Source organism: Urtica dioica, chromosome 8 (genome assembly GCF_054948205.1).
Source record: "Urtica dioica subsp. dioica isolate 48M chromosome 8, U.dioica_male_clone48M_v1_H2, whole genome shotgun sequence".
In the NCBI taxonomy this organism is placed as follows: domain Eukaryota; kingdom Viridiplantae; phylum Streptophyta; class Magnoliopsida; order Rosales; family Urticaceae; genus Urtica; species Urtica dioica.
This window is the reverse complement of record NC_142763.1, coordinates 888,769-915,959: the sequence shown is the minus strand read 5'-3', so window position 1 is coordinate 915,959 and position 27,191 is coordinate 888,769. Positions and strand designations below refer to the sequence as shown.

General features: G+C 35.6%; 3 protein-coding genes across 3 annotated transcripts; 2 read left to right on the top strand and 1 right to left on the bottom strand.

Moving 5' to 3' along the window:
- Positions 1 to 597: 597 nt before the first annotated feature.
- Positions 598 to 4,273, top strand: LOC149386967 (potassium channel AKT2/3-like). The gene is made up of 9 exons (XM_089623756.1): positions 598 to 755; positions 860 to 917; positions 1,050 to 1,367; positions 1,562 to 1,801; positions 1,972 to 2,289; positions 2,397 to 2,582; positions 2,696 to 2,771; positions 2,891 to 3,475; positions 3,901 to 4,273. The coding sequence occupies exons 1-9, from the start codon at positions 616 to 618 to the stop codon at positions 4,023 to 4,025; spliced, it is 2,046 nt and encodes a 681-aa protein (XP_089479882.1). The 5' UTR covers positions 598 to 615; the 3' UTR covers positions 4,026 to 4,273.
- Positions 4,274 to 16,921: 12,648 nt separating this feature from the next.
- LOC149386966 (uncharacterized) lies at positions 16,922 to 17,865 on the bottom strand. The gene is made up of 4 exons (XM_089624026.1): positions 17,693 to 17,865; positions 17,528 to 17,574; positions 17,318 to 17,443; positions 16,922 to 17,250 (listed from the first exon to the last, which is right to left on the bottom strand). Exons 1-4 carry the CDS (start codon positions 17,802 to 17,804, stop codon positions 17,059 to 17,061), a joined length of 477 nt encoding a protein of 158 aa, XP_089480152.1. The 5' UTR covers positions 17,805 to 17,865; the 3' UTR covers positions 16,922 to 17,058.
- A 5,672-nt stretch (positions 17,866 to 23,537) lies between these two features.
- LOC149386965 (uncharacterized) lies at positions 23,538 to 24,994 on the top strand. The gene is made up of 2 exons (XM_089623982.1): positions 23,538 to 24,129; positions 24,212 to 24,994. The coding sequence occupies exons 1-2, from the start codon at positions 23,752 to 23,754 to the stop codon at positions 24,872 to 24,874; spliced, it is 1,041 nt and encodes a 346-aa protein (XP_089480108.1). The 5' UTR covers positions 23,538 to 23,751; the 3' UTR covers positions 24,875 to 24,994.
- The last annotated feature ends 2,197 nt before the right edge of the window (positions 24,995 to 27,191 follow it).

Here is a 27,191-nt window from a genome sequence, read left to right as displayed (position 1 = left end):
CACGTCATTTTCATAAATTTATATACGTTCATTATATTATTGAGATAATTCACTTTCGCAATTTACTTAATTAGCGCATATCCACATGACGTGAACTATTCTTGTCTATACTCTATACTAGGATTTATTTTTGGATTCCGTTTTTCGCTCATGATAAAAAAAAAAATAAAAAAAAAATAGTCTAACATACAGTGTATCTTATTAGCTCATACTATCCTTTGAGTCTTTTTACGTATCATCAACATCTAGTTTCTGAATTTCTTTCTATTACTTTTATATATATACAGTGACGGAGCCAGAAAAGCCCATCAGGGGGGCTAATTTGAAAAAAAAAATTCAGGGGGGGCTTGATTGTAAAAAATTTATAAAAATTGGGCCAAAAGTATAAATTTTCAAGAGAAAAAATTGTAATTTTTTTTAAAAATGGGCAAAAAGTGCAAATTTTTTTTTTTTTAGTTGGGGCTTAAGCCCCTGCTGGGCCTGTACTGACTCCGTCACTGTGTGTGTATATATATATATCAAAGGGTTTTGTTTTGTGCCTGTGATGTGTACTAACAAATTAAATGTTTTTTTGTTAATTAATTTGAAAATAGGTATCTATCAACATGGTTCATAATGGACGTGGCATCAACAATTCCATTTGAAGCACTCTATTTGCTATTCACTGGCAGTAGATCAAAGATTCCTGTTACTTTTTATATCTTGGGAATGCTTAGGTTTTGGAGACTTAGGCGAGTCAAACAATTCTTCACAAGGTACGTAAATTTTATCATAACAATATCCATGCACGTACGTAACATATTTCAACAAAATTTATCAATAATAATAGCACCCCATATGTTTTCTCATAATATTGTAGGCTTGAGAAGGACATTAGATTTAGCTACTTCTGGGTCCGATGTGCCAGGCTCTTATTTGTAAGTATATAATTTAATTATTTTTAGGAAAGCGAGATTGTAAATTGTTAGATTTTTTTTTTTGTTGCATGAAATGAAATAAGTTGTTCATCATAGTATCTCATTTTTATTTTTGTTTTTCTTTTGTGAAAGGTGACACTAGTGTTGGTACATTGCGCCGGATGCTTATTCTATCTCCTCGCGGTTCTATATTCGAACGAAAGCCAGACGTGGATCGGGTCTTCGATTCCTAATTTTCCAGAGACCAACATTTGGATCCGCTACATTTCGGCCATTTATTGGTCCATTCCAACGATGACCACCGTAGGTTGCGGTGATCTCCACGCGGTCAATACCCCCGAAATGATATTCATCATTTTTTACATGCTCTTGAACCTCGGCCTCACCGCTTACATCATAGGAAACATGACGAACTTAGTGGTCGAAGGAACTCGGCGCACCATGGAATTCGTGAGTCCTATTTTCAACTCTTGAACTACCGAAAAGTAGGCTTAAATTTTTTATTGGTTATAAAATTTGTAGCTTTTTTATTTGGGATTATGCGATAATTTGTGGTTGATATTATATAGTGTAAAACCTCAAATTATTAATAAGAATTTTTAAGTGATTTTTTATTGACATGTTTGTATGAAAAATGTCCATAGAGGAATAGCATCGAATCCGCATCAAGCTTCGTGTCGCGAAACCGGCTTCCGGTGAGGCTAAAAGAGCAAATATTGGCCTACATGTGCTTGAGATTCAAGGCCGAGAGTTTGAACCAACAACACTTGCTCGATCAATTACCGAAATCGATTTGCAAGAGCATTTGCCAACAATTGTTCTTGCCCACCGTGGAGAGAGTTTATCTTTTCAAAGGTGTCTCTAAAGAAATACTTCTCCACTTGGTACGTCTCTTCAAACCCTAAACCTTAAACCCTAAAACACTGAAACAACAAACACGACAATCTCTCTATTTCACCCTGAACCCTAAACCCTAAAAATAAAGAAATTTAGGTCACCGATAAATAAATACTCCCCGAGTTAATGAGAACACGAAACCATAAATGTTTTTCAGGTAGCACGAATGAAAGCTGAGTACATTCCACCTAGAGAAGACGTGATAATGCAAACCGAGGCGCCGGACGATGTGTACATCATAGTTTCGGGAGAAGTGGACATAATCGACTGCGAAACCAACGCAGAGCGAGTTGTCGGGACTCTTCACACGGGCCACATTTTCGGCGAAGTTAGCGCGCTATGTTGTAGGCCTCAAGTGTTCACATACCGAACCAAGACTCTTTCGCAGCTCTTGAGGATCAAAACTAGCGCTTTAATCGAAGCCATGCAGACCAAGAAAGAAGATAACATACAGATTCTCAAAAACTTTCTTCAGGTATATATATATACATATAATTGTTAAAATATGTGCATGTCATGTGAGCCTAATGAATCAATAATAATGTGTCATTCATTTTTGTGACTATTAATATTATTATGTAGCATCATAAGATTAAAGGTTTGAAAATCGGAGAATTGATGGTCGAGGACGGAGAAGAAGAAGGCGATCCTAACATGGAAGCGAATTTATTGAGCGTCGCGAGCTCGGGAAATGCGGCGCTTCTCGATGAGCTTCTCAAGGCAAAGCTTGATCCTGACATCGGAGACTCCAAAGGAAGAACTCCTCTGGTATGTATATACACTTGTAAATATCGCTAGGTCATTATTATAATAAATCAAATCGGCTGTACTTTTCTTTTTTTACTTATTATTTTGCTATGGTTGCCTAAATTATTAATCAGCACATCGCTGCAACCGAAGGGCATGAAGAATGTGTTTTGGTGCTTCTCAAGCACGCTTGTAATGTTCACTTAAAAGGTACTTAAAAAAAAATCATTAGAAGGACACATACTCTACTTTTCTGTACGGTTAGATCTAGGGTTTCGGTGTTCATGAGAATGTTAACCTAATTACGAAACACAAATAAATAATCTCAGACATGAACGGAAACACGGCGTTATGGAACGCGATAGCCTCGAAACACCACACGATATTCAACATACTCTACCACTTCGCGGTGCTCTCCGACGCCCACGTGGCCGGAGAGCTTCTCTGCACGGCGGCGAAGAGGAACGACGTGGCGGTGATGAAGGAGCTCCTGAAATACGGCCTCAACGTCGACTCGAAGAACCGCCACGGCCTAACTCCGCTCCACGTGGCCATGCAAGACGACAACGAGGAAATGATCAACCTCCTCGTGATGAACGGCGCGGATAACATTGCCGCCGGAGGATCTTCATCCAACGGCTTTCATTTGTCGTCTTCTTCGACGAGCCTCAACGAGATGATCCAAAACCGCCAGCTGGCCGATTCGTCTCCGTTAGGGCGCCTGAGTGCTGCGGAGGAGGAAGTGGTCGCGTCGAATTACGATAGACCGGCAAGCGGAGGATTGTTAGTAGACTTTTGCGTTAGGGTTAGCATATTTAGAGGACATCCATTGGAGAGAAGAGATAATGGTTGCAAAGAACCCGGAAGGCTTATTAGGTTGCCAACTTCACTAGAAGAGCTCAAACTTATTGCAGGTACGTTTTTTTTAGCTATATTAGATACGTTATTTTTTCACTCGTTGAATTTGGAAGAAGTGAAAAAGATATTGATACATTAACTACTAACTACTTTAATTTTTTGGTGAATTCTCTTTATTTTTTTTCTTAATTGGACCTCATGATCAAATCACCGTAAAAAAAATAGTTGAACATTTTTATCAGTAATTTACAACGATACCTGAATAATTTTGAATGATTAATTTATGACATTGTCGTAAACAAAAATTATCGTTTAAATTTTCTTTGCTGGTGATATATATGCCTATTTTTTTTAATCAACAATGTCAGTTGCATATGGAAACCTTTTTTTTTATTATTTATTAATTTATTTTTATTATTGCCTATATTTTGAAGATAACTTATACTTTTTGCTAATTGTGTAATTTTTGTTGTGGAAATAGGTGAGAAATTCGGGTTGGATGCTACAAATGTGACGATAACAAACGATGAAGGAGCACTCATCGATTCGCTTGAAGTGATAAGAGATAATGATAAGCTTTTTATATTTGAAAACAGTAAAAATTAATTATGCATATATTTCTAATTAAGGTTTAATTAAATTTTAGTTGATTAAGTAATTATCAGGTTATCAGAAGCTAGCTGGCTTTTTTCAATTGTGAATAACTCATGTGTGTAAAGCTAGCTTGTTGTTGGTGTGGGCATGTATTTGCAAAAGTCCAGAATTTTGTATGGCACAAAATTAAGCCACGCATATTTAATCAAGAGTGAAAATATGTGACATATACATTAGTGAAAGCATGGCGTGACATATACATCCGAGTGTGATTCCTCCCACCCACGTATGGGAACGAATGGAGTGACGGTAAACCATTAGCCTTCGCGTAAATCCCAACCACCGGCAAATAACCTATAAATTTGAGGGATGGAGGAAATCCGAATCTATCAACCAACGTTTGAGGCGAAACAATGACGAAATCGTGGTGAATGGGGCCCGTAACATAGGCCTTGATGCTGGTTGCATCTGCTATAGCTATGGCCCAGCAAGTATTGAAGTCTCCTTGATCGAAGACAGGGGTTTGGATCATCGGTTTGATCGTATCAAATGGAAACTCGCCGGCCATTTTTGGGTGGATAATGTGGGGAACAAGTGGACAAGTCTATTATGTAGTCCTTTTTTTTTAACTCACCCATAGTTCTATAATGGATCCCTTCTATAATTGATGCATGATAAACAAGAACGTCCAGATGACATAAAAGGGAAAACAAGATCGTGATGTATAAAAAAAGACTCTGTATAGAAATATTGTAGGTAAGACAGAGATTGAAATGGATTCATAAAGAGATATATATTGCAGATGCAACCAGCATCAAGGCCCACATGTTACGGGCCCCATTGACCACGATTTCGTCATTGTTTCGCCTCAAACGTTGGTTGATAGATTCGGATTTCGTCCATCCCTCGTATTTATAGGTCATTTGCCGGTGATTGGGATTTACGCGAAGGTTGATGGTTTACTATTAACATTTCTGAAGAGGGCGTGGGAGAGAGAAAGACAGACAGCTGTAGAGGATTGTAAACAGGTGCGGGTTGGTTGCTCATGAGTCATGATGTTAGGGTATTTATAATATTGTTGTTGTAATTATAATCTGCATGTTAATTGAATTATGGATGTTGAGAATCACAAGATATCATTTCATTCGGTTACGTGTAACTAAGCATTTCACACTGACTAGTGGTGATGTCAGGCTTATCAAGAATAATGGTGCTTTGCATTATTTGTTTCCATAGGCAATTCTTTATTTTCTCAGAGGAACAAACAGAGAAAGAAATACAGACAAATGACGTGAGGCCTTACTTTTATTGCCCTCTCGTGCTCAACGACCAAGCCATAATTAAAAGCCATTCAATGCGTATTTCAAATAGAAGTAGAACTACATAAACTACGAATATATAAAAAAAATATAAAAGGTTATGAAAAAAACCTAAACAAAAAAAAAATTTTGAATTTTTACTCTGCCATTTCGTACAAAAGGTTTCGAACCACTCATTTTATCCTTCGTATTGACTCCATATTTGGTGCTAAGCAGTTTGCACCAAGGTGTCTCATCGCCTTTTACTATTCCACCTGAGCGTGCATATAGGAATGATATTCGATCAGAAGTTTACAGAGTTAAGAGACTGAGTCTTAGGAAGAAAAAAAACATAAGAAACATGACCATAGGCGTTGTTTTCAACATAAGAAAATTACAAACTAAACTTTAACACAAGTCAGAAGACTAATAACGTCATACTAATTAGGTCAAAACTTAACTAAAACCTCATAAAATCGGCGTTGTTTTCCAGGGCCGAAATCATGCAGTACCCTTGATCGGCCCACCTTCTTCCGTGCGAATTTTTGACTTCGTAATAGGGCTCCCCATTTTTGGAATATCCGAACCCCGTAACCACCATCACGTGCTTAACCCGACGGTTGATGTGGGGGTCATTTTTCGGATGGTAAATGACATCCTTTTCCAGGCTAAAGAAGTTAGGACCGGATAGGGAGATCTTCTAGCTCTATTGGTCTATTAAGCCATTTAATACCCTCATGATACTGGTACATTTCAAGGTTCTGGGAAAAAAAAACACAAACAAAAATTTCTTACCAAATTCTCAATCCGAGTGTGATTCCTCCCACCCACGTATGGGAACGAATGGAGTGACGGTAAACCATTAACCTTCGCGTAAATCCCAACCACCGGCAAATAACCTATAAATTTGAGGGATGGAGGAAATCCGAATCTATCAACCAACGTTTGAGGCGAAACAATGACGAAATCGTGGTGAATGGGACCCGTAACATAGGCCTTGATGCTGGTTGTATCTGCTATAGCTATGGCCCAGCAAGTATCGTAGTCTCCTTGATCGAAGACAGGGGTTTGGATCATCGGTTTGATCGTATCAAATGGAAACTCGCCGGCCGTTTTTGGGTGGATAATGTGGGGAACAAGTGGAGAAGTCTATTATGTAGTCCTTTTTTTTAACTCACCCATAGTTCTATAATGGATCCCTTCTATAATTGATGCCTGATAAACAAGAACGCCCAGATGACATAAAAGGGAAAACAAGATCGTGATGTATAAAAAAAGACTCTGTATAGAAATATATTGTAGGGAAGACATAGATTAAAATGGATTCATAAAGAGAAATATATTGCAGATGCAACCAGCATCAAGGCCCACATGTTACGGGCCCCATTGACCACGATTTCGTCATTGTTTCGCCTCAAACGTTGGTTGATAGATTCGGATTTCCTCCATCCCTCGTATTTATAGGTCATTTTCCGGTGATTGGGATTTACGCGAAGGTTAATGGTTTACTATTATAACATTTCTGAAGAGGGTGTGAGAGAGAGCAAGACAGACAGCTGTAGAGGATTGTAAACAGGTGCGGGTTGGTTGCTCATGAGTCATGATGTTAGGGTATTTATAATATTGTTGTTGTAATTATAATCTGCATGTTAATTGAATTATGGATGTTGAGAATCACAAGATATCATTTCATTCGGTTACGTGTAACTAAGCATTTCACACTGACTAGTGGTGATGTCAGGCTTATCAAGAATAATGGTGCTTTGCATTATTTGTTTCCATAGGCAATTCTTTATTTTCTCAGAGGAACAAACAGAGAAAGAAATACAGACAAATGACGTGATGCCTTACTTTTATTGCCCTCTCGTGCTCAAAGACCAAGTCATAATTAAAAGCCATTCAATGCGTATTTCAAATAGAAGTAGAACTACAGAAACTACGAATATATAAAAAAAATATATAAAAGGTTATGAAAAAAACCTACACAAAATTTTTTTTTTGAATTTTTACTCTGCCATTTCGTATAAAAGGTTTCGAACCACTCAATTTATCCTTCGTATTGACTCCATATTTGGTGCTAAGCAGTTTGCACCAAGGTGTCTCATCGCCTTTTACTATTCCACCCGAGCGTGCATATAGGAATGATATTCGATCAGAAGTTTACAGAGTTAAGAGACTGAGTCTTAGGAAGAAAAAAAAACATAAGAAACATGACCATAGGCGTTGTTTTCAACCTAAGAAAATTACAAACTAAACTTTAACACAAGTCAGAAGACTAATAACGTCATACTGATTAGGTCAAAACTTAACTAAAACCTCATAAAATCGGCGTTGTTTTCCAGGGCCGAAATCATGCAGTACCCTTGATCGGCCCACCTTCTTCCGTTCGAATTTTTGACTTCGTAATAGGGCTCCCCATTTTCGGAATATCCGAACCCCGTAACCACCATCACGTGCTTAACCCGACGGTTGAGTTGGGGGTCATTTTTCGGATGGTAAATGACATCCTTTTCCAGGCTAAAGAAGTTAGGACCGGAAAGGGATATCTTCTAGCTCTATTGGTCTATTAAGCCATTTAATACCCTCATGATACTGGTACATTTCAAGGTTCTGGGGAATAAAAAAACACAAACAAATATTTCTTACCAAATTCTCAATCCCAGTGTGATTCCTCCCACCCACGTATGGGAACGAATGGAGTGACGGTAAACCATTAGCCTTCGCGTAAATCCCAACCACCGGCAAATAACCTATAAATTTGAGGGATAGAGGAAATCCGAATCTATCAACCAACGTTTGAGGCGAAACAATGACGAAATCGTGGTGAATGGGACCCGTAACATAGGCCTTGATGCTGGTTGTATCTGCTATAGCTATGGCCCAGCAAGTATCGTAGTCTCCTTGATCGAAGACAGGGGTTTGGATCATCGGTTTGATCGTATCAAATGGAAACTCGCCGGCCGTTTTTGGGTGGATAATGTGGGGAACAAGTGGAGAAGTCTATTATGTAGTCCTTTTTTTTTTACTCACCCATAGTTCTATAATGGATCCCTTCTATAATTGATGCCTGATAAACAAGAACGCCCAGATGACATAAAAGGGAAAACAAGATCGTGATGTATAAAAAAAGACTCTGTATAGAAATATATTGTAGGGAAGACATAGATTAAAATGGATTCATAAAGAGAAATATATTGCAGATGCAACCAGCATCAAGGCCCACATGTTACGGGCCCCATTGACCACGATTTCGTCATTGTTTCGCCTCAAACGTTGGTTGATAGATTCGGATTTCGTCCATCCCTCGTATTTATAGGTCATTTGCCGGTGATTGGGATTTACGCGAAGGTTAATGGTTTACTATTATAACATTTCTGAAGAGGGCGTGGGAGAGAGAAAGACAGACAGCTGTAGAGGATTGTAAACAGGTGCGGGTTGGTTGCTCATGAGTCATGATGTTAGGGTATTTATAATATTGTTGTTGTAATTATAATCTGCATGTTAATTGAATTATGGATGTTGAGAATAAAAAGATATCATTTCATTCGATTACGTGTAACTAAGCATTTCACACTGACTAGTGGTGATGTCAGGCTTATCAAGAATAATGGTGCTTTGCATTATTTGTTTCCATACGCAATTCTTTGTTTTCTCAGAGGAACAAACTGAGAAAGAAATAAAGACAAATGACGTGAGGCCTTAGTTTTATTGCCCTCTCGTGCTCAAAGACCAAGCCATAATTAAAAGCCATTCAATGCGTATTTCAAATAGAAGTAGAACTACAGAAACTACGATTATATAAAAAAAATATAAAAGGTTATGAAAAAAACCTACACAAAATTTTTTTTTTTTGAATTTTTAATCTGCCATTTCGTACAAAAGGTTTCGAACCACTCAATTTATCCTTCGTATTGACTCCATATTTGGTGCTAAGCAGTTTACACCAAGGTGTCTCATCGCCTTTTACTATTCCACCCGAGCGTGCATATAGGAATGATATTCGATCAGAAGTTTATAGAGTTAAGAGACTGAGTCTTAGGAAGAAAAAAAAACATAAGAAACATGACCATAGGCGTTGTTTTCAACATAAGAAAATTACAAACTAAACTTTAACACAAGTCAGAAGACTAATAACGCCATACTGATTAGGTCAAAACTTAACTAAAACCTCATAAAAATCGGCGTTGTTTTCCAGGGCCGAAATCATTCCGTACCCTTGATCGGCCCACCTTCTTCCGTGCGAATTTTTGACTTCGTAATATCCGAACCCCGTAACCACCATCACGTGCTTAACCCGACGGTTGAGTTGGGGGTCATTTTTCGGATGGTAAATGACATCCTTTTCCGGGCTAAAGAAGTTAGGACCGGACAGGGAGATCTTCTAGCTCTATTGGTTTATTAAGCCATTTAATACCCTCATGATACTGGTACATTTCAACGTTCTGGGAAAAAAAAACACAAACAAAAATTTCTTACCAAATTCTCAATCCGAGTGTGATTCCTCCCACCTACGTATGGGAACGAATGGAGTGACGGTGAACCATTAGCCTTCGCGTAAATCCCAACCACCGGCAAATAACCTATAAATTTGAGGGATAGAGGAAATCCGAATCTATCAACCAACGTTTGAGGCGAAACAATGACGAAATCGTGGTGAATGGGACCCGTAACATAGGCCTTGATGCTGGTTGTATCTGTTATAGCTATGGCCCAGCAAGTATCGTAGTCTCCTTGATCGAAGACAGGGGTTTGGATCATCGGTTTGATCGTATCAAATGGAAACTCGCCGGCCGTTTTTGGGTGGATAATGTGGGGAACAAGTGGACAAGTCTATTATGTAGTCCTTTTTTTTTAACTCACCCATAGTTCTATAATGGATCCCTTCTATAATTGATGCCTGATAAACAAGAACGCCCAGATGACATAAAAGGGAAAACAAGATCGTGATGTATAAAAAAAGACTCTGTATAGAAATATATTGTAGGGAAGACATAGATTAAAATGGATTCATAAAGAGAAATATATTGCAGATGCAACCAGCATCAAGGCCCACATGTTACGGGCCCCATTGACCACGATTTCGTCATTGTTTCGCCTCAAACGTTGGTTGATAGATTCGGATTTCGTCCATCCCTCGTATTTATAGGTCATTTTCCGGTGATTGGGATTTACGCGAAGGTTAATGGTTTACTATTATAACATTTCTGAAGAGGGTGTGAGAGAGAGCAAGACAGACAGCTGTAGAGGATTGTAAACAGGTGCGGGTTGGTTGCTCATGAGTCATGATGTTAGGGTATTTATAATATTGTTGTTGTAATTATAATCTGCATGTTAATTGAATTATGGATGTTGAGAATCACAAGATATCATTTCATTCGGTTACGTGTAACTAAGCATTTCACACTGACTAGTGGTGATGTCAGGCTTATCAAGAATAATGGTGCTTTGCATTATTTGTTTCCATAGGCAATTCTTTATTTTCTCAGAGGAACAAACAGAGAAAGAAATACAAACAAATGACGTGAGGCCTTACTTTTATTGCCCTCTCGTGCTCAACGACCAAGCCATAATTAAAAGCCATTCAATGCGTATTTCAAATAGAAGTAGAACTACATAAACTACGAATATATAAAAAAAAAAATATAAAAGGTTATGAAAAAAACCTACACAAAAAAAAAAATTTGAATTTTTACTCTGCCATTTCGTACAAAAGGTTTCGAACCACTCATTTTATCCTTCGTATTGACTCCATATTTGGTGCTAAGCAGTTTGCACCAAGGTGTCTCATCGCCTTTTACTATTCCACCCGAGCGTGCATATAGGAATGATATTCGATCAGAAGTTTACAGAGTTAAGAGACTGAGTCTTAGGAAGAAAAAAAAACATAAGAAACATGACCATAGGCGTTGTTTTCAACATAAGAAAATTACAAACTAAACTTTAACACAAGTCAGAAGACTAATAACGTCATACTGATTAGGTCAAAACTTAACTAAAACCTCATAAAATCGGCGTTGTTTTCCAGGGCCGAAATCATGCAGTACCCTTGATCGGCCCACCTTCTTCCGTGCGAATTTTTGACTTCGTAATAGGGCTCCCCATTTTCGGAATATCCGAACCCCGTAACCACCATCACGTGCTTAACCCGACGGTTGAGTTAGGGGTCATTTTTCGGATGGTAAATGACATCCTTTTCCAGGCTAAAGAAGTTAGGACCGGAAAGGGAGATCTTCTAGCTCTATTGTTCTATTAAGCCATTTAATACCCTCATGATACTGGTACATTTCAAGGTTCTGGGGAATAAAAAAACACAAACAAATATTTCTTACCAAATTCTCAATCCCAGTGTGATTCCTCCCACCCACGTATGGGAACGAATGGAGTGACGGTAAACCATTAGCCTTCGCGTAAATCCCAACCACCGGCAAATAACCTATAAATTTGAGGGATGGAGGAAATCCGAATCTATCAACCAACGTTTGAGGCGAAACAATGACGAAATCGTGGTGAATGGGGCCCGTAACATAGGCCTTGATGCTGGTTGCATCTGCTATAGCTATGGCCCAGCAAGTATTGAAGTCTCCTTGATCGAAGACAGGGGTTTGGATCATCGGTTTGATCGTATCAAATGGAAACTCGCCGGCCATTTTTGGGTGGATAATGTGGGGAACAAGTGGACAAGTCTATTATGTAGTCCTTTTTTTTGAACTCACCCATAGTTCTATAATGGATCCCTTCTATAATTGATGCCTGATAAACAAGAACGCCCAGATGACATAAAAGGGAAAACAAGATCGTGATGTATAAAAAAAGACTCTGTATAGAAATATATTGTAGGGAAGACATAGATTAAAATGGATTCATAAAGAGAAATATATTGCAGATGCAACCAGCATCAAGGCCCACATGTTACGGGCCCCATTGACCACGATTTCGTCATTGTTTCGCCTCAAACGTTGGTTGATAGATTCGGATTTCGTCCATCCCTCGTATTTATAGGTCATTTGCCGGTGATTGAGATTTACGCGAAGGTTAATGGTTTACTATTATAACATTTCTGAAGAGGGCGTGGGAGAGAGAAAGACAGACAGCTGTAGAGGATTGTAAACAGGTGCGGGTTGGTTGCTCATGAGTCATGATGTTAGGGTATTTATAATATTGTTGTTGTAATTATAATCTGCATGTTAATTGAATTATGGATGTTGAGAATCAAAAGATATCATTTCATTCGATTACGTGTAACTAAGCATTTCACACTGACTAGTGGTGATGTCAGGCTTATCAAGAATAATGGTGCTTTGCATTATTTGTTTCCATAGGCAATTCTTTGTTTTCTCAGAGGAACAAACTGAGAAAGAAATAAAGACAAATGACGTGAGGCTTTAGTTTTATTGCCCTCTCGTGCTCAAAGACCAAGCCATAATTAAAAGCCATTCAATGCGTATTTCAAATAGAAGTAGAACTACAGAAACTACGAATATATAAAAAAAATATAAAAGGTTATGAAAAAAACCTACACAAATTTTTTTTTTTTTGAATTTTTAATCTGCCATTTCGTACAAAAGGTTTCGAACAACTCAATTTATACTTCGTATTGACTCCATATTTGGTGCTAAGCAGTTTACACCAAGGTGTCTCATCGCCTTTTACTATTCCACCCGAGCGTGCATATAGGAATGATATTCGATCAGAAGTTTACAGAGTTAAGAGACTGAGTCTTAGGAAGAAAAAAAAACATAAGAAACATGACCATAGGCATTGTTTTCAACATAAGAAAATTAGAAACTAAACTTTAACACAAGTCAGAAGACTAATAACGCCATACTGATTAGGTCAAAACTTAACTAAAACCTCATAAAAATCGGCGTTGTTTTCCAGGGCCGAAATCATTCCGTACCCTTGATCGGCCCACCTTCTTCCGTGTGAATTTTTGACTTCGTAATATCCGAACCCCGTAACCACCATCACGTGCTTAACCCGACGGTTGAGTTGGGGGTCATTTTTCGGATGGTAAATGACATCCTTTTCCGGGCTAAAGAAGTTAGGACCGGACATGGAGATCTTCTAGCTCTATTGGTCTATTAAGCCATTTAATACCCTCATGATACTGGTACATTTCAAGGTTCTGGGAAAAAAAAAACACAAACAAAAATTTCTTACCAAATTCTCAATCCGAGTGTGATTCCTCCCACCTACGTATGGGAACGAATGGAGTGACGGTAAACCATTAGCCTTCGCGTAAATCCCAACCACCGGCAAATAACCTATAAATTTGAGGGATAGAGGAAATCCGAATCTATCAACCAACGTTTGAGGCGAAACAATGACGAAATCGTGGTGAATGGGACCCGTAACATAGGCCTTGATGCTGGTTGTATCTGCTATAGCTATGGCCCAGCAAGTATCGTAGTCTCCTTGATCGAAGACAGGGGTTTGGATCATCGGTTTGATCGTATCAAATGGAAACTCGCCGGCCGTTTTTGGGTGGATAATGTGGGGAACAAGTGGAGAAGTCTATTATGTAGTCCTTTTTTTTAACTCACCCATAGTTCTATAATGGATCCCTTCTATAATTGATGCCTGATAAACAAGAACGCCCAGATGACATAAAAGGGAAAACAAGATCGTGATGTATAAAAAAAGACTCTGTATAGAAATATATTGTAGGGAAGACATAGATTAAAATGGATTCATAAAGAGAAATATATTGCAGATGCAACCAGCATCAAGGCCCACATGTTACGGGCCCCATTGACCACGATTTCGTCATTGTTTCGCCTCAAACGTTGGTTGATAGATTCGGATTTCGTCCATCCCTCGTATTTATAGGTCATTTTCCGGTGATTGGGATTTACGCGAAGGTTAATGGTTTACTATTATAACATTTCTGAAGAGGGTGTGAGAGAGAGCAAGACAGACAGCTGTAGAGGATTGTAAACAGGTGCGGGTTGGTTGCTCATGAGTCATGATGTTAGGGTATTTATAATATTGTTGTTGTAATTATAATCTGCATGTTAATTGAATTATGGATGTTGAGAATCACAAGATATCATTTCATTCGGTTACGTGTAACTAAGCATTTCACACTGACTAGTGGTGATGTCAGGCTTATCAAGAATAATGGTGCTTTGCATTATTTGTTTCCATAGGCAATTCTTTGTTTTCTCAGAGGAACAAACAGAGAAAGAAATAAAGACAAATGACGTGAGGCCTTAGTTTTATTGCCCTCTCGTGCTCAAAGACCAAGCCATAATTAAAAGCCATTCAATGCGTATTTCAAATAGAAGTAGAACTACAGAAACTACGAATATATAAAAAAAAATATAAAAGGTTATGAAAAAAACCTACACAAAAATAAAATTTGAATTTTTACTCTGCTATTTCGTACAAAAGGGTCTTTGTTTTTATTTATTGCATATTTCTCTGTTTTGGGCTTTCCTCTTCTATTCAACAATTAATTTTTTTTAGGCATAGTGTTCGTGGTTCGACTGTTGCCAGGCTGTGTTTTTGGTGTAGTAGACCACAGTGACTGACGTGGTAGGTTTACTTAGCTTCTTTGAAGCGTAGGCGACTCAGCACAAAGTATACAAATAATTGAAATAAATAATAAATATATATTTTAAATCTTTTTGGCGATTATCTATGTAAGTGAGAGTTTTCATTTAATTTAGGAAAAATAATGTTTTTGGCCTTCCAAGTTTCAACATTAACAACTTGATCCCTGGAGAAAAAAAAAATGTTGAATCACCCACACGTGATAGTCACTATTTTGCATTTAGCCATTCCGTTATTTTAACTGTAAAAAATGCCGACTTTTGATCGCGTGCACGTCACGTATTAGGCATTAATTGGGTGAAATGGTAATGTTGTAAATTATTTTAAATATATATACACACACATATATATATATATATATATATGTCTCTAAATAGCTTTATAAAAACTCTGATAAATTAACTAATAATATAAGAAATGAATTACTTAAAACGAAAAACAAAAACACTCGAAGAAACAATTCAATCCTCGAAGAATTGGCATCGACTCACGAAAGAACTCGAACTCTCTGAAACCCTAATTTCATAATGGCGAAAACAAGCGTACATGGCAAAAAAGATCGCGATAAAAGTTATTAAAAGATCAAAGAACGAGAAGTACGCGGCACAGTTGAGAAAATCGTCGGAAGTCGTCTTCAGCGTCAAGCTTCTAGCCACGTACCGCCTTTGAACCGTTCTTGGAGGAACGGTTGAGAAGATCGTGCGCCGAATGTTTTCCCGTGACTGAATCGTGAGGTATCTATGTTGAACGACTGTATCGTCAAGTCGGACCGAGCTAACACGGAGCGTGTTCGGAGAAATATTGATATGAGCTGACTCAATGAGAATTCGTTCAGCTGATGTTTCATTACACCGATTTGGGACCTAAAGGGAGTCGACCGGTTCGGTAATCAGATTTTGCTCGACGAAGAGTGGAAACGACGATGGTGGTTTTTTTTTTAAGTAAAATCTAACCGTGATCGCATTTTAGGAATGTAATTTCGTATTTTGTGGGGTTATAATTATCGCCCATAATTTATTATTTATGCAAAAAGAGGATAACGATTAAGGGAACATTCTCGTAAAAAAAACTAGCAGTTGGTAATAAGTGTTAACTATTTAATTAAAATTTTCAAAAGCGCACTAAATAAAAATTATAACGCTTCAATTTGATAGTATTATCATAGTTTTTGTCGGTTTCTTTGAAAATTTTTATAGTTACTAAATTTTAACCATTAATTATATTTGATCGCAACTACAACAGATGTTATGTTAAAACTTAAAACTAGTTGATGCGGGTTGAAGACTTGTTTTAAAACTAGTTAGTTTAGAAGCCAATTATTGTATTGCACACTCTTTATTTTTATTTAATTTTGCCTTTTTTCATTCTTTCGTGGTTTAAAATTTTATCAGTCAAAGAAGACTACTCAGTCAACCACATCCATAATGCCATGGTGATAGCGGTGTACATGTATGAAACCATCAATACATTTCACCGATGGAATAATTTTATTATTTTGTTCAGTTCCAAATATCATTCACCACAAGCAATAATTATTGGTTTAATTCACATTGCAAAAAAAATAAGCTGTTTTGACTAGTTTATATTTAATTCCAAAACATAATTATTTACAAAAAAAAATATATTGATCTACATTTTTTTCATCATCAAATGGTTTTATTATGTACTTCTAGTCTTCTACTAATCAATTTTTTTTTATTTTTCTGTAGTAGTATCATAATTTTAAAAGGACAACACGGTCAAAAGCTAATAAGGCATAAAAACAAGTTGCTGTCACAAATAACGCATGTAGGAAATGATATTAAACATATGAAGTTTACATACTAAAACTTAGATAAGAACCGGCCTGGACTAAGGCGGGCTAGGCTTAGGCTATTAGCCCAAAAAATTTACAATTTTTACAAAATTTACATTTTTTATCCTAAAAATTTACACTTTTGACCCATTTTTAAAAAAAAATTACACTTTTTACCTTGAAAATTTTAATTTTAATTTAAATTTTTATTAGTATTTTAGGGCCCGGTGAGTTTGGGCCGGCCCTGGGACTCCGCCGTAAGAGATCCGTCAGAAAAAAAAAAACATTTAGGTAAGAACAGAGAGTAGCCGATAAAGGGTATTTAGCATAAGAAAATTAGAGACTAAAACATAGTTAAGAGACGAAAATTAGAGAGAAAGATGGCAGACAGAGAGAGCTAATTAGGCGGCGGATAGAATTTGGCGGGCCTGAATCCATTGAGTTTCATGAGGCGATCTGGGCCGGGGAGGCACTTAACTTCCATCTCATAAAACTTCTTGTCCGACGCCTCTAGAGTTATGTAATACAACAATCCCGAGACTTGACGCACATTAGCTCTCACGATTCTTTCAATTCTCAGATCACCACCCTGAAACAATATATTTACTATTATTTATAGCATCCATGAAGAAAGAAAGCAGAAGAAGATTACAGACATTGTTGATGTTATGTTGGTTGATTCCGGACTCAGCTGCGCTTATAACGTTAGGGCAGCTCGGATCGATCGGAGTAGTCCCGCCGCCATAACCGGAAACAATCTTAGCTGGATCAATATAATATCCCTGACAAAAAGCATATTCATCACCATACAAAACCTAACACAAACAGATTATTATTACGTAAATACACAATAAATATATATATACCTCATATCGCACCAGCATATCAGCGTACTCTCGAGCCGCCTCTGGGCCTGCAATGCAACGAACCGATTAACCAAATTTGAACCAAGGATTAGACTAACCCTGCAATTCACTTGCTGATCTTAATTGTTCAAAACATAAGCATAATAACAGAATTGGGGATTTTACTTGATGGTTCGCGGATGGAATTGGGATCACCACAGAAAGGTGAGCCAACACGGGAACGTTGAGTCTTCCTTTCCTCAATACGGGAACGGTGAATCGTCCTTAAATCAGTCATCCTTTTGATGTAGCGAGAGAGAGAGAGAGAGAGAGAGAGAGAGAGAGCAAATCTGAATGTTCTGGTTGATCTAGCGTAGGTTACACGCCTTTTTAAACACCTTCATCTCGACCCGACCCGACCCGACCCGACCCGGAAGTCACACGGGCCTCAAAGTCGGGCCAACCCAAATTGGGCTTCAAGATACTGTTGATGTCCACACAACGTCTTATTCACTTAAATGTATATATTTTTTTTATAAATCATTAATTATAGTAGGAATATTAGCTATTTACTCATTGTATCGTTATTTTTGTATCTATGTATAAACCTATATCGTATTCTACTGGTTGAAGTTACGGATTAGAATATTTATTTTCCTATCTTACGAAGACTAGAGATCAAATCATATTGATATTTAATAGGGATTAATAATTATACGCTATTTATTTATTTCTATATGCACATGCATACTCTTGCTATATGATTCCAATATTTTGATGACTAAAAAAACAAGCTTTCACCTCATATTATGCATGTGCAAGAGTATGCACATGCATACTCTTGCTATATGATTCCAATATTTTGATGACTAAAAAACAAGCTTTCACCTCATATTATCTACCTTATGAGTACAAGTGACGATCGTGATTACTATTCAAAAATCTTCAATTAAACCCAAAATGTGCAATTAAATTTTGACGCGGTCGTGCGGCCACACATTAAAACTTTTTTTTTAAAATGTGGCACTATTAGTTAAAATGATATGATATGATATATTAACAGCGTAAACGCAAGTGACATTATTAGTCAAAATTACATGATAACTTTATCATATACAAAAACTAAAACGGGGTAATATTACTCAATCTATGACGCCGCCTAACTCTACTAAATATATCTTTGAGTCTTGACACCGCCAATCACATATGTCCCTCTCCATGGTCTCATTAAAAAGTGAATAAAATATTTACCCGTTAACCCTAAATGTAAACGACCTTCACAACTCCTTGCTCGATCCTTCTCCCTCCAATAACAAATCACCTTAGAATCTCATGAATCTAACTTTACTATCACATATTTTTTTCTTAATTATTTAAAGGTATATGTTTGATGTAGTATTTTAAATTTCAGCCAAAATCGATGGCAGCGCCGCTGCCGTAGCAAAAACGGTCAACGAAGAGCATGTTTTTTCGTTTCATCATTTTTTGTTTATTGTCGTTTAGAGAAAATTTGCACTATTGAGATTCGAACTCAAGACATACGCTTACGCTTAGGGTACACAAGTGTTTATCACTAGACCAAGTTATAATCTCGTTATATTTTATACAAGTTTAATATAAAGATGTGAATCGATAATTTTAATATAAAAATCATATAAAAAAAAATAACACAATAAATTTATATTATTATAAATTAAGTTATTAAAAATGTGTCTCATATAACCTTGAGATTGCAACCACCATATACTTCAGAGATCCCGATTAAAACCTTTTTCAAATACAAAAGGTTAGTATCTTCGCCCGAATTTATGAATTAGACACTTTGTACAAAAAAAAAAAAAAACAAAGCCGTACATGAAATTTTAATGAATTTAAAAGAAATAGTATTGATAACTAATCTTTATGGAACTTGGTATGCGTCTATTTGTGTTAAGGGTCCTGGATATGAAACTGCTTCCGCGAATTGAGCCGACGTCTGTTACGGTCATCATTCGATTCAAAATTATTAGGTTGCCAACTTCACTAGAAGAGCTCAAACTTATTGCAGGTACGTTTTTTTTTAGCTATATTAGATACGTTATGTTTTTTACTCGTTGAATTTGGAAGAAGTGAAAAAGATATTTAATTTTTTGGTGTATTATCTTTTTTTTTTAATTGGACCTCGTGATCAAATCACCGGTAAAAAAAAGAAAAAAAAAAGAAGAAGTTGAACATTTTTATCAGTAATTTACAACGATACCTGCATAATTTTGAATATTTTATTTATGACATTGTCGTAAACAAAAAGCGACCAAAATGTCTCAATAAAAATTGATGATAGTTATGTTTAAATTTTCTTTGTTGGTGATATTCATGCCTCTTTTTTTTCATTTTTTTTTAATCAACAAAGTATGTCCGTGCATATGAAACCTTGTTTTTATTATTTATTAATTTATTTTAATTATTGCCTATATTTTGAAGATAACTTGTACTTTTTGCTAATTGTGTAATTTTTGTTGTGGAAATAGGTGAGAAATTCGGGTTGGATGCTACAAATGTGACGATAACAAACGATGAAGGAGCACTCATCGATTCGCTTGAAGTGATGAGAGATAATGATAAGCTTTTTATATTTGAAAACAGTAAAAATTAATTATGCATATATTTCTAATTAAGGATTAATTAAATTTTAGTTGATTAAGTAATCATCAAGTTATCAGAAGCTAGCTGGCTCTTTTCAATTGTGAATAACTCATGTGTGTAAAGCTAGCTTGTTGTAGGTGTGGGCATGTATTTGCAAAAAGTCCAGAATTTTGTATGGCACAAAATTAAGCCACGCATATTTAATCAAGAGTGAATATATGTGGCATATACTAAATATTTCCAATTATCAATGTGTATAATTTACCATATAACCGTGACATACACCATTTATCCTATAAAGTAAAATTTGAACACAAGAGAATCTTATATTGATGAATTCATGGTTTGGTATACTACTTGAACTCTCATTGTTTCGCATTAAAAGTAATCCTTATTACTAGAGTATTGAACAAATAAAGAGACAAGTCTAATTATTAATTTAGTATATGAGATTGATGAAAGAGACAATTTAGATAATAAAATGCTAGAACTTGGTGAAATAAACGATAAGAAAAATATGATCGTTATTGTATAACCAATTACAGAATAATTCAAAGAACACGCATCTTAAATTTAATCTAACAAAACCACTTAGATTTGTAAGTAATCAAATAAACATGGCTAATTCGATAAATTCTAGTTATGTAAAAACGATGACGAACGATATTTAAGTCGACGACAAATGATTTTAGTCGATGTTTGTATACATGCATTGCTTCCCTTTAAAATCCTTGCTTTGGCCTTGAAAATTTGTTACACGTACGTAGATGCTAGGTCAAATCCTGGACCTAAATTTATAGCTCTTCCAAAATGGCCAAAAATACTTAAAATCAAGTGCAAATTAATTACCTCACCACGCTAAGGTCCCCTAAAATTGAGAAAGTCCTTTTTTTTTAATGAAATCCATTATTCCACTTCGTGGGGCGAGCAGGACTTTGCCATGCATTTTTGCTCCAAATAGCTTGAAATTCCTCGGGAAATTATTTAAATCTGAATATGTTAATTGTTGAGATAAAAGAAAACAAAATATTACAATTGTACTACAATGAGCACAACGTACTTAATACAAAAGGTGTCGAGCACAATAAATAATCAGACATGATTGCCTCTAAATACAGACGAATCTAATAAAATAAAGAAAATCAATTGACGTGTTGTGAAATAGGTGAGATTTCTAACTTGAGATATTGCGTGGAAAACGTCCCTTTTCTTTTTTGCTTTGAAGACCATTTGGTAATAATCAGGCCCATCATATGACAATTATATTATAATTGTTCCATGTTTCATGCGAGTGAGTGATTATTTATATAACCATCCAAAACTTAGCTTTTAATTAGAGTAAGGTGGAACATATAGGTGGTTATTTGGATTACGATTTGGCCACATTTTCTTAATTTAAATTGTTTTTTTTTTCAAGCTAAACTCTCTCTTTTTTTTTTTTTTTTTTTTCAGTCTTACCAGGGAAACTTTGCTCTTAATTTATGAGCTATTTGTTTTTCATTTTAATGATCCTAGAAGCGATTGGCTTGATCGAAACGTTCAGACTATTTTATTGTGGTCAGACCGTCCATACTATTTTTTGAGGTTAGAACCGCCGGCTCTTTAATTTGATGCCTAACCAAATTAATTACTTAATAAACACATTTTAGACGCCACGCGTCGGTTCGTAATCATGATCTGTTTGTTTGGAATTTGTAATAGTATATGTCGTATTAAAAAGAAAAAGGTTCACAAAAATAATTCAAGCGTTCTCATCATGTATTTTCCCTCAGGAGACATATTTATGTGATTTCTGAAAATCCACCAATAATCCTTGTAACATGCAAATATTCCCAAAAAAAACTGTGCCAGTAAATCGTACACTTTAAATAATTTTGCTCTCTGAACGTTGTTTTAACCTATTTGGCGCTACATAGTGTGTGTATATATAAATATATATATATATATATATATGAAATTGTTGTATATGTGTCATTATTAATAATATTATTAGCTCAATAGTAAATTTTAGCCAAGTAATAAGTCCATTGATGCCTAGTATTCGTGCATTTTTCAGAGATAACCTAACTGCAAATAAATTATAAATCGCGCATAAGTTTTCAAACGTTATTTACGGAAAATATGAATAGAAATTTCTTTTTTCTAAATATCACACACACACACACAATATATATATATATATATATATATATATATATATTTAAATCACGTTTTCTTTCTTTCTTTCGTTCTTTCTTATGTTTTCAGCCCAAGGACCACGAGTATTATATAAATTTTATTAAATAAATATATATATATGGAGTAACACATACAGTTTGGTCATGACTTTGTATTCACTTTACTTCTGATAATAAAAAGAACTAAAAATCATAATAAAAAGAGCTAGAAGATTTCCTGTTTTATTCTTCTTAATATAATATTTATTTTTCCCTTATATATAAGTGGTCCACCCCAAACAGACCCATCAGTTGAGAATATAAATGGGGTACATGCGCTTGTATTATATATTTAGCTTTGTAATATTCCATTCCCATGTAAGTATTATATGTGAAAATTCATTTATTATGCCAAATTTAGAATATTGAGTCCAAAAGGAGGATATGAGTTTGCCATTACTAAAAAAAAGTTGAATGTACTGTCTTTGCTACGTCCGAAATATCTCTTTCAAAAAGAATATAAACCATGCCAACTAATTACTTATAAGCATTACCTATTATGTTTTTCCACAATTATAAATTAGGTGGTGATAATATTACTAGCTATAGAAAGTAGAAAGAAGAAAAAAACCGTAAGTAGTAATTATAATTGAACCCACCATGCATGTATATAGGTATATACAAAACCAAATTAAAGTTGAGTTTTCAATGGAGGAATAAAGGACATTAAAAAAAATAGTTAAAAAAGAAAGTAAAAACAAAAAAAAACAAAAAACTAGTACACAACACAATCCAATGAAGAACAAAATCAAAATAGAAAGATGAGAAATTCGAATCTCAATCAAAGTGGTCAAACTCTTACAGCCCTGTACACGATCTAAGGCATGAACGTTCTTTGATTAATTTATTTTACTTTACCATCTCATACATATTGAATTTGACTCATCATATGAATGAATCCTTTTAGAGGGGACTACATAAAAAAAGCATATAGCAAAAACATTATACATTGATCAATAAATAAGAAATCGCCAATTGTCCATCTTTCATTATTTAGGAATGTGAAAATGGAACGGAAAAAAGACATTTAGAAGGACGAGAGATAGAATTATTAGGTTAATAATAAAAGAAATAAATTTACATATCTAGCTAATATATATATATATATATATATATATATATATATATATATATATATATATATATATATATATATATCTCAATCATCCCCTCCACCCTACCCTAAAGGAAACACCCATAATTGCACCCAACAATACTATTAGTAATGATCATATAGAAACTTGAGCTCCAAAATAAGCCAAACCCTTTTCTTTATTTATTTCTTTTACTCATATTTTATATACATATATACCAATCAATCTCTATCATTCTTTTACACTCACAATCCCATACTCTCTCCTTTTTTTTTTTCCTTTGCATTTTTTAGAAAATTGTCTTTCCATATTGATGGATCCAAATCCATGCACAACAAACTCGGTGAGTGGGTTCTACAATCTCCTCACCCGGGAGCTCAACAATCTTGACCAATCCCTTCAAAGCGAGTCACGGAATAATTTCATGTCCATCGAGTTCCTCCAACAAGTCCTTTCTTCTCTACAATCCATCAATACCCAACTCACTACTTTGGTCCCAAGGCTTCACTTGCCCACCGGAGAGAAATGGCTCGACGAGTACATGGACGAAAGCTCGAGACTATGGGAAGCATGCCACGTCATCAAATCCGGTGTCTCGGCCATCGAAAGCTACACCTCGTCCGGTTCTAACATCGTCTCGTCTCTCGATGGTTTCCACTACCATTTCATCAACCGTGCAATGGCTCGCCAGGTCAGTTCTTGTACATGTCATCAAACCCTAATTATTGGTATATAAATTGGAAGATAATTCATTGTCAAATTTTTGTTATTAGGTCATTAGGTCCATAAGTGTTTTCCAAAGGGAGGCTATAGGGTTTGAAGAGGACAATAGGGTTTTGATGGAAACGAGGATTCAACCTTTGTCACTTTGCGATAATCTCAACGATCTTCCGATGGACTCCAAGTTCAATGGATTCAGCGGATTCCGTGGAGTTCTTCACGCGATGAGGAAGGTGAGCTCGTTCCTCTTGACGATCCTCCTCAACGGCCTCGTCTTTTGCTGGCCGGATTCTTCGGTTTTTTATCATAATTATGCGGCAACGGGTTCCATGGGATTCACGGGCTCGATGGAGATGTTGAGACAAAGGCTCGCGAGCTCGATGGAACAAAATATCACCGACGGACAGCCGGGAATCTTTCTTCACGAATATTGCGAGTCGAAAATCACGATGGAAGCGGTGAAAGCTGAGCTTGAAAGAGTGGTTTTAGAAGGTGATGATCATGATCATGAAGAAGAGGAATATAATAATAATAATAATAATAATGGTGATGATGAGGATGATGATAGTTTTCAAAGTAGGGTTGAGAAGCTGAGGGTAGGGTTTGGATTGCTTAGAAGTGGGGTTGAGGCCATAATTGGACAGCTTGATGATTTCTTTGATGAAATAGTTGATGGAAGAAAGAAGCTTTTGGACATGTGCTCTTCTCAAAGGTAGAGACACTTTGGACATCATGAAGCTATACTGGCCTTAGTTTATTAGAAAAAAAAAACAAAACAAGAAAAGGAATGAGAATATAAAGCGAAGAAAACTCATGAAATTTAAAGAAAAAAATAAGAGCTAGAGATCGAGTCGTGAAAAATGTCCAACAAATGTTCAAGTGACATTTTTTTTGCCATCTATTTTGTTCATATTTTCAATATCTTTTTCTCTCTTTTGTTTTTCTGTCTATGCTCTTTTGACTTTTGAGTATCTCTAATATATATAGTTTTGCAGCTATGTAGACAATAGTACTGATGAGAAGGCCTTTAATGAGAACATTTCTGAGTAATACAAAGGAGAAAAAGTAGTACGGAGGAAAGAATATGATTCTCTTCTCTCTTTTTTTTTTTCTTTTTCTTTTTTTTTTTGTTGTGCGGGTGTAAAAGATAAAGTATTGTTCTTATAATTATTCAATATTACATATAAGAAAACAAGAATATTTAACAATTTATTAGCTTAAATAAAAGCAAATTTTTATTAGAACTCAAAAAGGTCATATATGATTCTCTCTTTTATGTTTTAACTAAAGGATGACAAAAATAATAGAGTAGATATGTAGGTATATATTAGTGGAAATTGATGCTACTTTGCTTGTAACCCACAAGTGTTGAGCCAATGGAAAATAATAATAATAATAATAATATGTGTATATGTCGCATCCAATTATCTACTAAACTATTTATAACTTGTACCACAGTACACACACACGCATATATATATATATATATATATATATATATATATATATATATATATATATATATATCGTACATTCTGATTAATAAGATTGGATTTTAGACTTCTTTTCTATAATGTAATTGATTTATTCGATTTTTTGTCTTCATGTAACTGAAAGGCTGCTGATTATATCCGGCAATGACAACAGAAGAGTTAATAGATTCAACTAGTCAAGCTTAAAAAAATGATTACATAACAAAAAGAGATTATGTTACCTGCAAGAAGACAATATTGTTAGGAACATAAGACAATGACATTTCTCTAGCTAATTGGTTCACAATCAAAATATAGTTGGTTAAATAACAAACAAACAAACAAAAAATATTTTACTCTTCAAATAATGTAGCTTAGAAAGGGGCACTCGAACAATTTAGGCAAAAATTATGAAATATCTACCAAATTTTTTAAACCGTTTAACGGGGGCCATATTATTATATTTCTCTTTAAAGAAAATCGATTTCTCTAACTTTAACTTTGGGTACAAATCTAATGTAGCTTTAAAGTCAAGTAGCAATTGATAATGTGTACTTATCATCAAGATCTTGGCATATAATTTGCTTGCTTTATACATTTGAATAGTCTTACGAAATTAGTTTTTGTAAGCTTATACTTTGTTCTCGTTATTCTTTGGTTCACTAATTCTTTTGTATTTCTGTGTTCTCGTTATTTTAGGCTTATATATTAATAGGGCACATTTTCTTTGCAATTTTAACTTTGGGCTTAGAGTGTCCCACATCTATTATGGATCGAGAAGCTACTTAACGTGCTCTTTATAAGTGTTTGACACAACTTAACTTTTTAATTAATTCCATATATTTTCTTCTCGGTAACCGTGATATTTTTCACAGTCTCCATAAAATTCCAAAGACAAGTAATGATCCAAGGAGGAGACATTAACTTTAAAAAACGACGACTTGAAAATCACTTTGATCCGAGGCAAACATGCTTCAAATGATGAATGTTCTAAGAGTTTCAACTGCAGCCCCAAGGCTTCAATTGACAAAAACCGAGCCCGCAAAGCTATCAGTGCACTCGCCATTATCATTTCTGACCAAGTCACCAATAGCTCCTCGACCACTAACATAAGATCCATCAATATTCAGTTTTAGGCCTATAGCCGGGGGTTTCCAACTCAACCATTTTGATCGATTTGGAGTAGTATTTTTAGGCAGCATTCCAAAAGCAAGCAATATAGAGATCGAGACATTTTTTAGGGGAGTTGTTGTTAATATCTTGAGAGTTTAAGAAACAATATTTCATGAACAACAATGACATTTAAACACTAATTGCACATTTATCCTGACCGCCCGCAGGAATTGCACCATACCACAATTTCCAGATAAAAAAACAGATTTTAGATGGCACATTAGCCCGCCACAGCACATTTGTCCGCTAAGAGAGCCAATGAGTTGCTCAAAGTTAAATGTAGATTATCGTAATTCATCGAAAAGGTCTCACACAATATTCTTTCACGAGATTCTAAATTTGAATTATTGTTTCTTTTCTATTTTTGTACTGTTATATGATGATTTTT

Bases quoted from the DNA above. Each gene is read 5' to 3' on its own strand.
- LOC149386967 (XM_089623756.1), top strand. From the start codon at position 616: ATGGACGTGGCATCAACAATTCCATTTGAAGCACTCTATTTGCTATTC. The intron at 2,583-2,695 runs GTATGTATATAC...ATTATTAATCAG, and splicing joins CCAAAGGAAGAACTCCTCTG to CACATCGCTGCAACCGAAGG. The intron at 3,476-3,900 runs GTACGTTTTTTT...TTGTGGAAATAG, and splicing joins AGAGCTCAAACTTATTGCAG to GTGAGAAATTCGGGTTGGAT.
- LOC149386966 (XM_089624026.1), bottom strand. From the start codon at position 17,804: ATGACTGATTTAAGGACGATTCACCGTTCCCGTATTGAGGAAAGGAAG. The intron at 17,444-17,527 runs GTATATATATAT...GCTTTTTGTCAG, and splicing joins ATATGCTGGTGCGATATGAG to GGATATTATATTGATCCAGC. The intron at 17,251-17,317 runs GTCTGTAATCTT...ATATTGTTTCAG, and splicing joins ACCAACATAACATCAACAAT to GGTGGTGATCTGAGAATTGA.
- LOC149386965 (XM_089623982.1), top strand. From the start codon at position 23,752: ATGGATCCAAATCCATGCACAACAAACTCGGTGAGTGGGTTCTACAAT. The intron at 24,130-24,211 runs GTCAGTTCTTGT...TTTTGTTATTAG, and splicing joins ACCGTGCAATGGCTCGCCAG to GTCATTAGGTCCATAAGTGT.